The sequence below is a fragment of the Drosophila tropicalis genome, unplaced genomic scaffold (assembly GCF_018151085.1).
Source record: "Drosophila tropicalis isolate 14030-0801.00 unplaced genomic scaffold, ASM1815108v1 contig_463, whole genome shotgun sequence".
In the NCBI taxonomy this organism is placed as follows: domain Eukaryota; kingdom Metazoa; phylum Arthropoda; class Insecta; order Diptera; family Drosophilidae; genus Drosophila; species Drosophila tropicalis.
The window spans coordinates 2,749,754-2,766,466 of record NW_027172929.1 but is presented as its reverse complement, the minus strand read 5'-3'; the positions used below and the strand labels follow the sequence as shown (position 1 = coordinate 2,766,466).

Here is a 16,713-nt window from a genome sequence, read left to right as displayed (position 1 = left end):
CTAGATTGAGCTATCTAAGGATACCATGAACTCAATGAATATTTTTCAATTTATGTTTACTTTCAAATATATATTAAATGCAATAAATTCAACTTTAGTACATCAATTTGTCTCGGATACTTATTGAAAGAGGACACACAGACCCTCTTCAATGTTGTTTTCAAAATGTTTTCATGTCGTTTACATATGATTAGATTATATGGTCCTTACAACTTGTCATTCCTTCAAGCACTCCCTCATAGTTAGACAACAAATTGAAGGCAAGTTGTATCAAAAATTCTCTTACTTGACCAAAAATGGGATCATAAAAATGCTCAAGCTATTGTCCGCTTCTCCCTTTCACGTCCATACCTCCCCTCCTCACTCACACACATTCTAAGTAACTAATGTAATCAAATTTCTTTGTCAAACTTTGTCTGCACAACTAAGTAAAGCTCTATAATAATCCCAAATGTACCAACCCACATTTTTCTTTAAAAAAAAAAAGAAACCCCCCGTCAAAAACACAACAACAAGAACAACTTCCTTGGCCAATTTTCACCATTGTACTGAAAACCAAAAAAATAGAAAATAAAAAACTGTCAGTAAGTGACAGAAATTAGAGTGAAGACATAGAGATACCCATCAGAGATTCCACAAAAGAATTTCAAAATATTAATTCTGATTAAAACTAGGAAAGTGGAGTTTAAACGATCAGTCGGGACAATTCTTCTTCTTTCGAGCTTTAAATCTTGACCATAAATGGATGTTGATTGAGATTACCACAAAACCTCACATACCCGAGGAATTTACGAACCGATTGTCAAAGGGTCTCCTTATAACAAGAGAAAGCTAGAAGGAAGGGGGAAAAAAATTGTCCAGAAAATATCTTTTGACAATTCACCGCTTTATGCATACTAAGCTCATTATGAGAAAAAGTCCTGGACTGAAAAGACGAACAACTCGTTGTCATTTTTCCTTTGCCTTCCCTTTTCTTGCCATTCATTTCTTTCTTTCTTTTCCATTACCAATTTTTTTTTTGTTGCTCTCCCTCCCTTTTGCCTTGTGTTAACTAAAGGGGCGTGCCGTGGGTTTTCGCGCGACGACGACGACGACGGGTCTAGAGAAAACTTTTTAATAGTGCCCGTAATATTTTCCCTTTTTTCCTTGGTGTTCTTCTTTGATGAGAATTTTTATTTTATTGCAACCGGCTAGTGCCTGAGCTTCAACAATGCCCTGTGGGTCAACAGTCACGCCCATCCGTCCTCGTCCTAGTCCCACTCACAAGACAAAATTTTAAAATTCACGCTTGTCATTATACATTTTTGTGTGGACATTCAAAGAAGAATGCTAATAAAAATAGAACTTTAAGTGCCTTAAAGGTTTTTCCTTTTTTTAGGGTTCTTAGTGAAATGCAATCAACGTTCGCGCGGTCGTTTGTTTTGAGTGACAAGTGAAGTATATTATCCATAACGTCATCGAGAGCCCTCAGGTCAGGGCCGGTCGGGTCAGGCTCAGCGCTTCTTCTGTTGCCTAAGAGCAGAATTAGGATTCATAATATGACGACGAAAGTGAAGAGGATGGGGCGGTTGATTGTAACTAAAGGTTGCCCTGCCTGTCGACTGATATCCTTGTAACGCATTAAGCACACACACACACACACACCAGAAGATGGTGTGGGCTGTGGTTTAGGGGGGTTGGGTAAGGGAGGTGGGGATGATAGCATACACACACTTATAGATATTACATACGTGTGCGTAAATTATAAGCAGCTCGAAACTGCGGTTGTCTACACAAATTTGTGTATCGGTCTATGGGGAGACAAGAGCCAAGTCCTCCGCCTGCAATCGCCTGCCACCCTGCCAGCCTGCATGCCCATCCAGATAACGTTCGTTATGTGTTGACTCTGACAGCCTTGGGGCCATGTGGTTGGACGGTCGTTTAGTCTGTCGTTGGGTATATTTGTCTGTCTGTTGCGCTATGTTCTATCCATGTGTACCTATACGACAGGCAGAGGCTACGCATTTGATTTGGTCAGTCCGCATCCGTTTCCTTCCTTCGACTACTTCAAATTTTGATTGTCATTTACGTGACTGGGCGGCCGTTGTGCCTACGTCTATATAAACGTATATGCGTGTGTGTGTGTGTGTGTGTGTGTGTGTGGGTGGAAGACTGTAAGAGGCTTTTCGTTTGAAATTGCTGCAAATTATTCCCATTACGTTTTTGGGGCTGGTGCTGCTTTTTGAAGTTGATTGTCGTTTACATTTCGATGAAGGGACGAGCCAAAAGTAACCCAAAACCATGCAGCTAAAATTGAGTTTTCAAGAGGCCTCGAAGGCATACAAATGGATACGATACGATCATTGGGCAATTGCCCATTAAAATTTGAAATGTTGATTTTGCAATTTTTCCGATAAATAATTCATTCGATATTTGTAAACATCTACACACAACAAAATTTATTTTGGCAAAGTGTTTATCGAAATAATTTCGTACTTATAATTTACCTAATTCAACATGGCCTGATGGGCCATGATCAAAGATTCGATGCAATAACAATTGAAAATGATTTGTAGTTTTCAATTCTTAACAATTTTGGGCAACATCATGTTTTGATCGATTTGAATGTTATTAGGAGTATCGAATAATCGTTTGACATGCAATGCGATAGCATCTCTGGTCCACCAGCTGTCAATATACTACAGTTTAGCTCATCTTCACCGAATCCCTTTGTGCAAGGATTCGTTCATTAATCCTGTTGGGATTCTAACTTGACTCCTCTTTCAGTTTCATTCAGTCAGCAAGCAAGCCAAACAGCCAACCAGCTAGCCATTCAGCAATCCTGCTAGCCAGCCTATTGACCAAACAAACATCTTTCTCTTATTTGAATGACAGACCCCTCTCTCTTCAGAGTCATTGTTGAATCCTGTCCAGAAATTGTCTGCGTGCCTTTTGTTTCTTTCGTTTTTTTGTTGTTTTGCTGTTGCTGGACTATGTGTTTCATGTGTGTTATTGCCTGGATTTGGGTTTGATGTGCGTGTGTGTGTGTGTGTGTTACTCCATTTGTTTTTTTCTTCTGTCCAGTGCAAACAATGTCGCGTTTCGTCCTACCACGGTGTGCTTTCAACGTATGACGAACGCTTGACGGAAACATTGTGCATTCGTTTTTTCCATCTTTTTTGTCGAGAAACGGCAACAACAATGCCGATGCTGGTGATGCTGCCGCTGCAGATGATGATGATGATGATATATTGCAAGTAGATGCCACGCCCAAGGGCTTTATTTACAGTTGCCGCAAATCAGTGGGCAATAACGGCTGAAACAGCCGCTCAGGACGGTTCGCGTTGCTTCTGGTTTGCTCATGGCAAACAAACATTTTCAACTTAATTAAAAAAAGAAAGAAAAAGAAAAACAAAAATACTGAATACTGATATCGAATCGGACTTTTACGAGTCCGTTGTTAAAATATTATTGATGAAATTTCAACCATTTTATTGCTTATTATCAATATGTATTACTATTATTATAGGGATTTTACTTACCTCATCCAATGGCTGGCTGCAATGTCCACAATGGTGGCAAGTAAATTGAATTTCTTCAGCTGTTGCTTGTCCTTCTTTTTGAGTCTGTGTGTCTGTTTGTATGTGCGGACTTTATCCCTAGGATTTTGAGCAACTTTCCACCTTCTCATTGTGTTGGCCCTTGGTCAAATCCTTCTCTCTCATTTTTGTTGTCTTTTTCCCTGGTATTGTTAACACAAAAAGTAAAGAATGAAAAATAGAAGCAAACTCGTATTAGAAATCAATTCATTTCATTTCTATTGTGTAATTTCCGATTCGTCTAACAAATTGGCTAAAAGATTTCGAGAGAGAGTGAGAAAAGGAAGGACAAATTGTGGTTGTAAATCTAGTTGATGGTGCATTTGTGGCAAATCAATTTCACAAAAATTGCAAAAGAGCTGCTGGCTTTTCCAAGCTGGCTCCTCAGTTGCCTGTGCCAGTTGGTTGGTCAGTTGAGCTTTAAACTAAACTAAAATTAAACTTATTTTATGGTTATTAATGCACTCATTCAATCAGATAACAAGCAATAAAGCTTTTCTGCACTTTAAGCACTTGAAACAAAATCAATCACTTTCTTTTGGTTTGCGTAATCCTCTTTCACTTCTTGGTATCTATTGTCAGTTGGAGAGAGCATTTTCATCAAAAATTATTACTTAATAGTTGAATCTTGAAGATAATACTTTGTGGTGATATGAGTCTTTTTTGTAAGTTCAGCTTAAATTATTTCCTTTCCTTTCTAATCTGACCACAAAATGTTGCCAGTCAAAGCTTTTTTCTATGCTTTATCCTGACTTGTGCCATTCCTGTTCCTGTTCCCGTCGCTGGTTTTTTGCAGTTGACGCCTTCAACCGCCCAACCACCCATCGCGCCTTCTCTCATGCCTTGGTTCCTTTTCCTTCCTTGCCTGGCTACAATGTTTTGCATATAATGCCAACGTTTAGTGTGAAATTTTCTGCGGTTTTTTGCACAACTTTGTTTTATGCTCCTTTTTTCAACACTTCTTTTGAAATTGCGCACACATAAACTAATTTCGCATGCATGAAATGACTTTTATAGAAAAATGAGAAAATTGCAGGCCAGCAGCAGGCACCACCACCATGTGGGGCGGGGTTGGGTGTGTGTAGTTTTATGGAATGATGATGGTGGGCGGTTGCGGGAGGTGGTAAAAAATTAGAGTCAGTAGTCGGCAAAAAGGGTCGTCGCTTTTGCTGCTGCTGCTCCTTCATAATTGTGTCACAATGATGAGCATAATTTAGCCAAGACAAAAGAAGAATGAGACCACCAGGAAGACCATCAGGCAACTAGTCAGGAAATTAAGCATACGCCATGTGATGCCCAGCACTAATTTTCCGTTTTTGTAATTTAATTTTGAGGTGCCGCATAAATGGCATACTTATATGAAATGTTAATTGTATATGATAGAGAACACAGCATAGCTCTCACTCTCTCGCTCGCTCTCAAAAGTTCTAGTCTAGTCACTCCTTCACTGACGCCGCTTTTAATTAGCATCAACGTCATTTGTCTGGCTTATGGCCTCAGATTTCCGCTTTTTTGGTTTTCCGTCATAGAACTTTGTTTTTTCTTTCAGTTGTTGTTGCTGTTGTGCCCACAACCCTTTCTTTGCCACACAAATATCCTGTCATATGTTATTTTTCAACCCCCCACCAAATGGTCTGGGCCTTCTTTAACCCATGCATGATGAATGGATGCCCCGCCGCCAATCGTTTGTTTTTGTTTGTGAATTACAAACAAATGTCGAAAAAATGAAGAAAAGCCGCTCCCAAAGCAACAAAAGTAAACAGTTTGACATGACAGCCAAGAGCAGGATATAAATTTATCTTTGGCTACAACGAGTATATGCATTAAAAGCGAGGGCTAATTTAACAGTATGGAGAATGGGGAGAGATTCTAACTCAACACACATGAAACTTGTTATCTTTGTCTTTGCTTCTTTCTAATTAAATATATACGAGATGTATGTATCTTCATTGCCAAATCTTATTTATGCTAAAACTAAGTTGATTTCGTTATGAAATTGACAGCAATTGGCCTTAATTACTACACTTTGCTCTTGTAAGTCAATCACTCATCGAATGACCCTCGCACATATGTATGAGTTGATTCTCTATAAACGTTAAGCGATTTTCCTATTGTGTTTGTCCTGGAAGTAAAGTAAAGTAATTTTATGTAATTTGTTAAGTAATACAGAATACTTGTTTGTTTGCTTGGCTGTCTGGCCAGGATGTTTAGGATGTTGAGGCTTCGTTCGGTTTGGTTCGGTTCGGTTCAGTTCAGTTTAGTTCAGTTTGGTTTGTTGAAGGATTTGTTTTTGTGTTGTTTTGTTTTGTTTTGTGTGTTGTGTTGTGGCTGCTGCAAGTTAATTACAAAAACATCAAAGTGCTCGTCTTAGACCATCGATGTGCCTTGTTTCCTAATTGGTTTTTCTTTTCTTATTTTTTGCCTTCTTCCTCTTGTGTTTTGGTTGTTTTTCTCGTTGATTTTTCTCATTTTGCTTGTTGGTTGTTGCTTACTTGGTTGGTTGTTGTTCGGTTCGAGGTGTTGAAGTTTACACATTCCAACACATTCTTCTTTGCTGATTGAGTCCTTGGTCTCGGTTTTGTGCTGTTGATTTAAGCAAAAATCCTTATTAAATTGCTGTCAGAGTAAAACCGAGTGAAAAGAGGTATGAGTAATTATTTCAAGGACCATGCAGAAAATTGTGTGTGTGTGTGTGCGTGCTGTCAACCCAAAGCCCAGACAAAACTCTATGTCAGCAATTAATAATTTGCAAAAAAAAAACAATCCAATTTTTGGTGCACACACAAACACACTCACGATTCTTTTGGTAAATTGTTTGTACGTGTTTTTCATCTTCTTTGGTCCTTTTCACTTGTTTTTCTCTAATTAAAATCGATTGAGTTGGTTTGAGTAATTAAACACAATCAAGTGACAAGAGTATTCTTTCCCTTTTCTTTCGTCCCTGTCTCTCTATGTCTCTGTGTCTTTCTCTCTCTCTCCCCATCACAATTTCAATAATAAATTTAGCTAGTAGCTAAATAAGACAATCACTACTCACTTGATGTCCACCCAACAAAAGGTTTCGAAAGCAAAACGATTTCGAATTGATCTACCATATGCCATGCTATATCTTCTATATCTATAACCAAATCCAATCACTTAAAATGAAACATTTCTGCATATCATTAACTTGATGGGGGAATACTTATCGACAATATAGGTACAATTAGTTGTAGTTCTTCTCCTTTTTCCTGCAATTTATCATGAGATCCGAACACTAAACTACTCACATTTGTCGGTTGGTTGGCGTTTAATGAAAAGCTACAGGACTTCCTTGAAGCACTTGCCTCGGACTTGCAAGCGCCTCATCTTATCCTATACCAGAACCCTAATCCACACGCACAAATCAATTTACTGCCCTCAGGGATAACCTTTTTGCTTTCTATTTTCACTCTGTGTTTTGGCTACCGTATTTTGGCCACAATAATGAAGCAATAAATAAACGGTAATTGGAAGTGATGAGCGAAAGGATATGCCACACAACCCACAGCTAGGAGTAGCTACCTACCCTAACCCTGCCCAACCTATCCAACTCGTTCAATATATGGCCAAAAGCGAAAGCAAAATAAAGAAAAGCCAAGAGCGAGAAACGAAAATCTCTAATCAAATGTCAATTCCTTATTCAATAAAAATAAAAAACATACATACGTATATAAACGAGAAAAGTCAACTCCACTTTGCTAGCTTGTTCTCTCTCCTTCTCTGTCTCTCTTGATAGAGTGCGGGCGTGCGAAAAGAAATATATAACCATGAACTAAATCTTTTAACGACTTTTATGCGCTTTCGTTTTTGGCTTTTATTGTGATTCCGTTGCTGCCCGAGCTCCTGTTTCTGTTCCTGTTCCTGTTCCTGTTCCTGACCATATCCAAAGTCCTTCGTTGTAAGCCATTAAATGTGCTCTGGCTGGGCCAATTATTACGCGCGATTTATGCTTTTATTTGTCAACAAAGTTGAGAACGACCAAAATGGAATGAAAAGAGGATTTCATTCTCATTCCCATTCTGTGTGTGTGCGTGTGTGTTGATATGTTGTTTTGGTCAACAAGCGTGTAATGTGTTGTGCGAAAGGAAGTGAGAAGAGCAAAAACAGAAAATCAAAATATATATACCTTAATTGATTGTAAATCAGAGAAAATTACTTAACTACTGTGTATGTTGCTTTTTTTTTCATATACTTTGAACGGCGATTAAAAACGCAAGTGCTGAAGCTATAATTGAGCTTAATTGCTATTGAAACGCAAATGTAACCGATATAAATTGAAACGGTATTTAAGCTAACATCATGAGAGTCTCTAAAACAAACTCTAATGACACGAAAGGAACTCTGAACCAGATTCTTTTGGCTACAATATTGGCCAGACCGATCCAATGCATGAATCATCAAACCCCTCCAGATGAGCTGGCTAGTCCTGAGGTAGTCCTCGGTACAACCTCGTGTCTTTCTTACCAAAATGTCAAGCCAATTTATCAATTCTCTAGAATCCTTTATCAAATTCTTTTAATGGGTAAACATTGTGTAAATCGTAATATTCATGAATTTTTAATTTTAATTACAATTAACCTTAATAAATTAAGAAATTTTTTGTAGATTATATGCTAAGTAAAGTAAACCCAGCACTATTATTATTATTATTTATTGTTTAAATGCCTAGCCCTAAAATTTACAAATTTATTGCTAACTATATTTGTTAAATATAAAATATGTAAAATTTATTGCATTAATTCTAAGCACTTATTTAGTTTTAATTTGCCAAGAACAATTTTTAATTTCCTTATATTTATTTGCTCTTTGTCCTTTTCTTTCATTTTCGTTTTAGCACAAGAATCTGCGAAAAATGATAATAACAAACCACAAGGTAATAAATGCTTCTTACTTGATTTTAATTTTCTTGTTTTTGTTTGTGTGTGTTCCTAAATCCCTTGAATGTCCTTTGATATTATTTTGCATTCGACACCCGGAAATAAGCTAGACTTTTAATAGTTTTGTTGGACACAATTTTAAATGGCCATATTTTATGCGCAAAACCTTTCAAAATGTCATTAAAATAGAATGTCAAGCGTCTTTGTTGTTTGGCTGCTGTCGTTCCTTCTCTTGTTCTTTGTAGTCGCCGTTTGCAAATATCCTGGCGTATCCAGGGACTGAATGCGAGAATGCAACCGACAGCCGAAACTAATGACAAAACGCAGCGGGCTATCATTTTAATATTGAGACATTCACCCTCAAACCATGAGCCACACGCAGAAAACCAACTGAAAACTCAACTAAAGGATGCAATATGGCAAATCCGATTCCTTGGCAAAGTCTTAGACTAAGTCCTTGCTGCAAAAGGTGAAGAGTTTTCCCATTTTTGGCCTTAGCGACGGGTTGTCATCGTTCGCCATAATTGAATTCAACATTCAGCGCAATAAATTTTGAGTGGTAAACAAGGCAAAAATCATTTAATTTTGATCTATAGAAAATCGAGAGAAAACCCAATTTATATGATTGATATTGAAATAGGAAAAGTATAGCCAGGCAGATGGCAAATTTACAGGAACTTAAACAATTTATTTAAGACATAAACTATTATGTCCTGAAAAACAAACATTGAATTCCAGAGACTCCAAACGAACTTTCTTTTAATTGGAAAGTTCAGCTATATATTTGTTAGGTTTTAAGTTAAACAAGCTGCTGGGTTCCATTGGGGTTCCAATCAAAGATGCGCTAAATGGATAACAGAAAGATGTCAATCGATGCAATATACTATATATATGTATGTATTCATATATGATATATATATATTTTAAGCCGTCATTGATTGCATTCAATTTTCCTGGTGGTTGTTGTTTGCTGACTTTTGCGACCTTCGTCGTCTCCGTTGCTGTCTTCCCTTTCCTTTTTCCTGCCATCATCTTTGTAATTGAATTCTACAACAACACAATAAATTTTAGGCAGTAAACCGACCAATACGGCCAAAGAGTAGGCGGTGGAGGAGTAATGGTAAGGACACCCAGAGGGGACAAGGCATAAGACAGGCGGACGGACCGAGGACGTGCAGACAGTCCAAGTTCAAATTTCGATGTGGGGCGGACTGCAGTAAAAAAGAGAAAATTTAATTTCTTGCTTGAATAATAAATCACAAAACATAACAGCGGCAAAATGCTTTTGCTCCGAAAGCGAAGAGATTGGTCAGGAGTGAGTATCGTTGGGGGGTTTTTGCTGAATGCAAAAAAGGGGAATGTCAAGGAGATAAAAACCCTCCACTCTCGGACTCCCCCACCCACTCCGCCAAATGGGTTGCTGTGACAGTTTGGTTCGTTTTGGATGGAATGAGATCGAATGGGAGGCGAGCTTCATGAAACTGGGGACACATTTTTGTTGGCCAATTTGAAATTCGTTGTCGATGGACACCCCCCAGACGTTGACTCCCCCGTTTCAATGCTGCTTGGCAGGGTTGCCAAGCCATTGCATTTATCAAAATGGCATTTCCTGCCTTTGCCTTGCGCTTCGTTTGTTTTGCATAAAAACTTATATATTTATATGTACATATATATGTATGTATGTGTATTTTCGGCAAGAGGATAACAACTGGTTGTTATTGGGGGAGCGGCCGTTGGAGGCTGGCGAAAGTGTCGAACGTTGGAATTTCCACTAGAGTTGAGCCAAAAGTGTCGCTTTATTAAATTTTTACGCAAATGCGCGACACGCGCATATGAATAGCAATATAACAAGAACAAGAAGCAACAATAATAATATTTTGTAGTGCCCCCCAGCCGCCCCTTCTCCCTCTCCCGCTCACTCACTCTCGGCATAATAAAATATGGTCCTTATGCAAATGAAAAGTGAAAAACTTTTTTTATATGTGAAATTTTTGCTTCTTGTATTTTATTTCATATTTCATATATAGTGGAATGTAGTTGCCTTTCTCCCTGCGGGCTAACCCCGCCCGTGGCGCTGACCCACTCAGCATTATGAAACAAGCCGCTGCTGTGATTTTTTGTTTTTTTTTTTTTTATGACATTTCCCAAAGAAAAGAATGGTGGAAGGAAGGTTGGTAAGGTGGAGAGGTGGGGGACACGGACATATAGTGGGTGGTGGTGGGAACCTTGCTACCATATAATAAATATTGTTACAAAGCCAAAAACAAATAGTAAACAGAAATTACAATAATATGCAATAATGCAAAAGGCCAACACTGAGGCAAGCAAACAAGAACACCAACAAAAGCAACAACAGCAACAACACTAAGCACACACACATATGCAGACTAACTTCTCCTTTTTCTCCTCTACCACCATCAATGCCAACGCTTTAAGTCTCCTTCTCTAGCAATTCTAATACCCTGCAAAGTGACAGAGTGTAAAGCATATTTAGGGAATTAAATCTGAATCATTAGCAACTGATCGACACCTCACGTCAATTTATGAAGAGTTCTTAAAGTTAAATGGAAAATTTAACTCTAAGGGAAATGAGAAAAACCCTGACCAATCTTCTTCCTTTCTTTCCATTTAGCTAAATTTCTCAACTGGTCTTATTACTTGGGCTACAAAGACGATTCATTAGATTTCAATATCAACAAAGATTGCTCATTCAAAATAAAACGAAAGTGTATTTAAAGTTCGATGCGTTTTGCATTCACTTGGAGATGTGCAAAAAACTTGAAGTCTCATGTGTGTGCGTTGGCTTTAAGTCACAGCAGGACGTGACATCCTTGCATAGCATTTGCATAACTATATCAACAAGGGACCCGGCCAGACATCAGCAACAGCCAACACGGACTTGCCCCCTTCCCCTTGGCCCCCGTTTCAGATATCCCCGGCCATCTGCACCTTCAGCTTCTGGCATGCTCCTTCCCGTCACTTGCTATTTTTATCATTTCCCTTCGTGATGCGCTTGCATAATTTTCATTGTTTTCATTTTACAAGCAAAATTCTTGTGTTTTTTTTTTTCTCCTCCTGTATATTTGTTTCTTTGGTTCATTTCTCTGTTTTTTTTTTCGTTGGTTTTGTTAGTCTTTCCCATTCTGATTTTCTGTTTGCACTTGAAGTTATTCTTTTGGTTCGCTTGAAAGAATTTCTTTTTATTTTTTGGGGCAAAAAATGTAATAAAACTTACAACATACACATAAAAGGCGTTAAAGGATAAGAGTGTTATGCACATTGTGTGTGTGTGAGTGTGTGAGTAGCGGCATTTCCCGGATTGATCATAAAATATGTGCAAGACACTAAATAACTTTATGGTTGTAACGAAAATGCAAAAAAAAAAAAACCCCATCGAATATGAAAACACGACAAACTGAGTCAATAAGATATCGCCAGAGAATACTAAAACTTCTAGTTTTATATGAAAATAAAAATACAAAGAATAATATCATGACTTTCATCAAACAAAAATTGTGCAGATTTTGCTAGATCGGAAAAGGAGTTACAATTTAATATGTGTAATAGAAATGGAAAAAGGGGTTACCTCTTGGATTAATCTTTTCATACCTATTAGATATTTTGTTGTTTCTTTTTAAGAGTGATCATACCTCATTTTCGCGTAGAACACCAACTCAGGAATTCATTGTAAAAGATGTGACCGTTTGCAGAGCATTTGCTTAATTTGATTTCTAATTGAATTTCTCTTTCCATTGTAGTTTTGTAAACTATTCAATAATCTTCTAGAAATGCTACAGATAAAAGTCTTATACATAGATTATTATTATTTCAAAAGTAATTTGACTATTTCTGTAGTAGTTTAAACAGAAGGCCAAATATCGAGCCATTGTCTGTCTTAGGTATATAGAACGTTATACGAATCCTGAGATTGAATTACAAACTTTGTCTTTACATCTTATTCTACTTTAGCTTTGAATCAATGTCCTAATATCTTTAATGGCATCATCCACACAATTGTATTTCTCTCTCGCTCGAATAATAATGATAAAAATAATAATAATAACTTCGATGACCCCTTAAAAACCATTGCCAAACCACTTGCCCATTTACCATTATTGTTGCCAAATTGTCTATTGGTTATGTTAGAACCAAGAAAAAGGAAAAAAGGAAGAAAAAAAAAAATTAAACAGCAAAGCAATTCAATTTTAGAACTTTCTAATATACCAAAAGCGAAACAGAAGAAGATGAAGAAAGTGCACATATACATACATCCATAAGTAGATATGTATCTTTCGCTTTTGTTGTTGTTGTCGCTCATTTTCCAATTTTACAGCCACTTTTCCAATGCTCAGTCAATTTTTGCAAATCAAATGCTTTCATTTCGTTCGTTTGCTTCTTTGGTTGTTTTTCTCATTTTTTTATACCCTATAAAATCATGAAATGGAAAAAAGGCTACTGATCGGGTTTAAATTCATATATATGTGGGAGAGTGGCTATATCTCAATGGGAGTTTAATTGATTGACAATAAGAAGTAATGGACAGCAAAAATGAATGAGAATTGTTCGAAAAGGGAAATCTGAGAAAGAGAGAATCTTGCTTTCAAGGTGATAGAGTACAGGGTATCACGAAATTGGCTCTCAGCACACGGTGGATACGCTTCTTTTTTGTTTTTTGTGTTTTTTTCTATTGCCTTGAGCTGCCAGGAGAACGTCGTAGGATACGACGCCAAATGCCATTCCACTTGAACGGCTAGACAAGACATGATGACGATGACGACGACAACGATGATGAGAATGACGACGTAGGATGTTGATGTTGATTTTTTTTTTTGCTCTTCACTCTTTTCGCATTTTTTATTCATTTCTTTGTGCCTCTTTTCGTCTCCGTTTTTATTGAAGTTTTTTCTTTTCGTTCGTTTTATTTGGCTCATTTATGGCGCATATTGCGCATTTAATCGCCATCAACATTTTTCCATATTCCATTTAACGAGCAACGAGCAGCAGTTCGAAAATATATATAGAATATATCCTTATATAATATAGTACGTACATATGTACATACATATATAACAATTCGAGGATTATCTTTCGGCAAACGCTCTGAAAATCATAAGTTCATTTTGTTCTTTTCTTAAGCCCAGAAGTTTCCCATATCTTTGTGTTGCTTTTTTTTCTGTATTTTGGTTGGATTTTTTTTCTATCAACTGCTGTTGAATTTTTAATTTTTATGTTAGTAATTTTTCAGCAACCAAATGGCAGGATGGCGGGAAAGCGAATGGGGGAAACTCTTACGGGAAGAAAGAGAAACATCTTGCGAGTGAATATTCAATTTTTTATGACGTTGCGGGGGAGGCGTGAAAATCAAGTTGAAGGTAGCACAAACCGGGCCGAGGGCCATGCCATGTCAGTTGTATATGTATGTGTGTATACATATAGTTTAGTATGGAACATGTTGCGAATTCCTAAGTGGAACTTTTATACAATACTACAAACTCTCTTTGAATACCCTTTAACAATTTGGTTACATTGACTTTGGAGGTAGTTGAAACACTAAATTTACAATCCACTAAACAGAAGCTTATAAAGGATTGTCAAATCGTTGATACTTAAGAATTTTGGCAATCTTTTAACAAAATCAGAGTCACATAATACCAGATTGAAAGGACTAAGCAGAGAGAGTATACAAACAACGACAGACTCGAACTCCTCTGAGTTTTCTTGGTTTTTTTTTTTGAGTGGGGGAAAACATTTTATTTTATATTTTGTATGGTTTTCTTTTTACTGTTATGTGTGTCTGTGGGTTAACTGAAATTCAATCTTAAAGTTGAAAGTCTGAAGCCATTCTATGATAAAGTAAAAAAAAAAAAAAAAACCACCAAAAACCTAAACTGAACTGTGAAACTGAGAGCTACAACTTTATTGTATAAATATTTCAAATGAAAGCATACAGATGTTGCCATTTGCCCACTCCCCACCCACCTGGTACTGCTCATCCCACCTACCACCCAGCAACCTATAGCTCTATGCTCATTGCAGAGCAACAGTCACGGTTAGCAAACTGCAGCCAAAAGCAAACATAATTTAAAATGTAATTAGTGCTCAAATAGAAAACCAAACAAACACACAGAAAGAGAAAGAGAGAGAGAGAGAGAGAGCAGTAGAGAGAGAGAGAAACGTAACACAGCTGCCGCCCAACCATTCATCGTCTGTTGCCTAGGTGACTGTTGGCATTGGGGCTAACCGAATTGGGGGCGTGGCTGGTTGAGTTTTTGTTGAACTCGCCCCTGTGAATGGCAATGCAAACAAATTGCACACAAACCGAAATATATACATACATATTCTCTGTAAAGCAACACAGATGTTGGGCGACTCTGAATCCCCAAGTCAATGAATATCATCAGGTTACTAGGTGACCCAGTCCCGACCTGGACATGATACCAGCACCACCACAAAGGTGTAGCCAACTAATTTTAATACATAGTTGGCTAAAAGGGGGCCTCAAAATAATAGAGACTTGCAAATGGCAAAAGGTCAACAAAGTAATTTACTATAAAAGGTATGCTTATTAGTTAAAATCAACTCATTAAAACCTTAATGAAAGTAAGTTGTTCTAGCATAAATATAATGAATATGTCTTTGTTTCTACTTCATCTTTGAATATGAGTACCTTTTTGCTCCTTTCACAAAAAATAAGGTGACGCCTCTGGTTGCAGAATAGCAACTGAACGCAACTTAACTCATTCATTTCAATGCAATCGCTGGAGCAAAACTTTGTCCTAGACCAACTTTTATGCCCCTCATCATCATCAGCAGCGGTAGCAGCAGCATTCAACTGCGGTTTTTTTTCCTCAAACATTTTTTTCTGCTATATTTAAATACCCTCTAAAATGAAAGGTTAATTAGTTTAATTAAAAGAGAAATGCAAACTAAACTTTGTGTTAGTCAATAAATGGAGCATTTCTTATACTTATTCCTTAGATAAAGAAGGTGTTAATATATGTGACCAGAGTATTTGAACGTCGACACGTCTCTCGTTTCTTATTTTTTCATATTTGTAAGCAACAGAATATATATTAAAGCAAAAGTCTGGTGGGTCGAAAGGTAAATAAGGCATATTTGTAAGTTTGCGCCTCATTGTGGTTAACTCTGCCCTCTATTCATTTTATGAATGGTTCAAGGTTGTCGAAATCGGCCACGAATCTCCTCCATTATATTGATAAATTGTGTAGCTGTGTTTACTTGAATTTTATAATGAGTTTGTTCAAAACTTTTCATAATCTTCCTCTGGACTTGCTCATTATGCGGGCTTAGTTGAATTTATTTGTCTCTCTCCACTCTCTTTTCTGTTTTGAAGAGCTCATCCACTTGTCTTACTCCTCTCAGTCGCTTGTAAAATATTGCCCAAGTTCTTGTCGTTGTTTTTTGTTTTTGGGATTGTCCATCTAAGAATTTAAGACGATTGCAAGGGGATTCTGTTTTGAGCACTCATTAAGCTGCTCTTTGTCTACGTTTTCAACACATTTCACGTTTTGCTTTATAAATTATTATACACTCGGTTCACTCATGGGTTCTTTTCTTTTGGATTTTCTCTCTTTGCAGACTGGCGCAGCACGGACAGCACCGACCATCATGATCGCGTTCAGAGACAATTGTCCGTATCATCGGATAGCAAATTACTAGATGATGACATCAGGGAGGAAATGAAATATCATTCGCATGTTGTGATGCGTCCAAAGAAGCCGCCCAGACCCAAATCAGAGGTCTTTCTTAATAAACAGGATCCACATCCGCGACGAAAACGTTTTAGTGCATTTGGTGTAAGTATAATAAATTTTCACCACACACGCACACACACACTCACACACACACACATATTCTACATTCATTTGCCGCGGTGACGCCTTCTTCTTAAATTGCATACATTTTTCCTTGTTATGCCATAATACTCTTGCCCTTGATCCCTTTCTGCTAACCAACTAACCAACCAACCCACGTTACCCAACCTCATTTATCCTTCAACTTCACTGTTTGCCATGCAATAAATTGTAGCATACTTGCGTGAGCTGAATTTTTCATCCGGTGACCTCAACAATTCCCAACTGGTTTTAGTTCTTCCTGCTTGAGGTGGCAGTTGGTTGTGTGTGGCAAACATTGAAAATTTTTAATCTCTTTGAAATTTGTCCTGTTGGGACCCTTTGTCTAGGCATTGAGTGTTCCCTATAATTAATCAATTTTAT

At 37.5% G+C, this 16,713-nt stretch overlaps 1 protein-coding gene and 1 non-coding gene across 5 annotated transcripts in view; both read left to right on the top strand.

Moving 5' to 3' along the window:
* Nucleotides 1-16,713, top strand: part of Eip63E (cyclin dependent kinase Eip63E) — a 122,377-nt gene that overhangs the window by 91,411 nt on the left and 14,253 nt on the right. For 3 of the 4 annotated variants that reach the window (XM_068286802.1, XM_068286803.1, XM_068286804.1), the window contains exons 4-5: nt 8,434-8,472; nt 16,076-16,293. In XM_068286802.1, coding sequence (XP_068142903.1) covers nt 16,177-16,293 — 117 coding nt within the window. In that variant the 5' untranslated portion in view covers nt 8,434-8,472; nt 16,076-16,176. The remainder of the gene's footprint in view (nt 1-8,433; nt 8,473-16,075; nt 16,294-16,713) is intronic. The other variant, XM_068286805.1, reaches the window with a different exon arrangement.
* Nucleotides 16,632-16,696, top strand: LOC137574877 (U7 small nuclear RNA). Its single transcript, XR_011032056.1, has one exon. It is a non-coding gene; the product is annotated as a U7 small nuclear RNA (small nuclear RNA).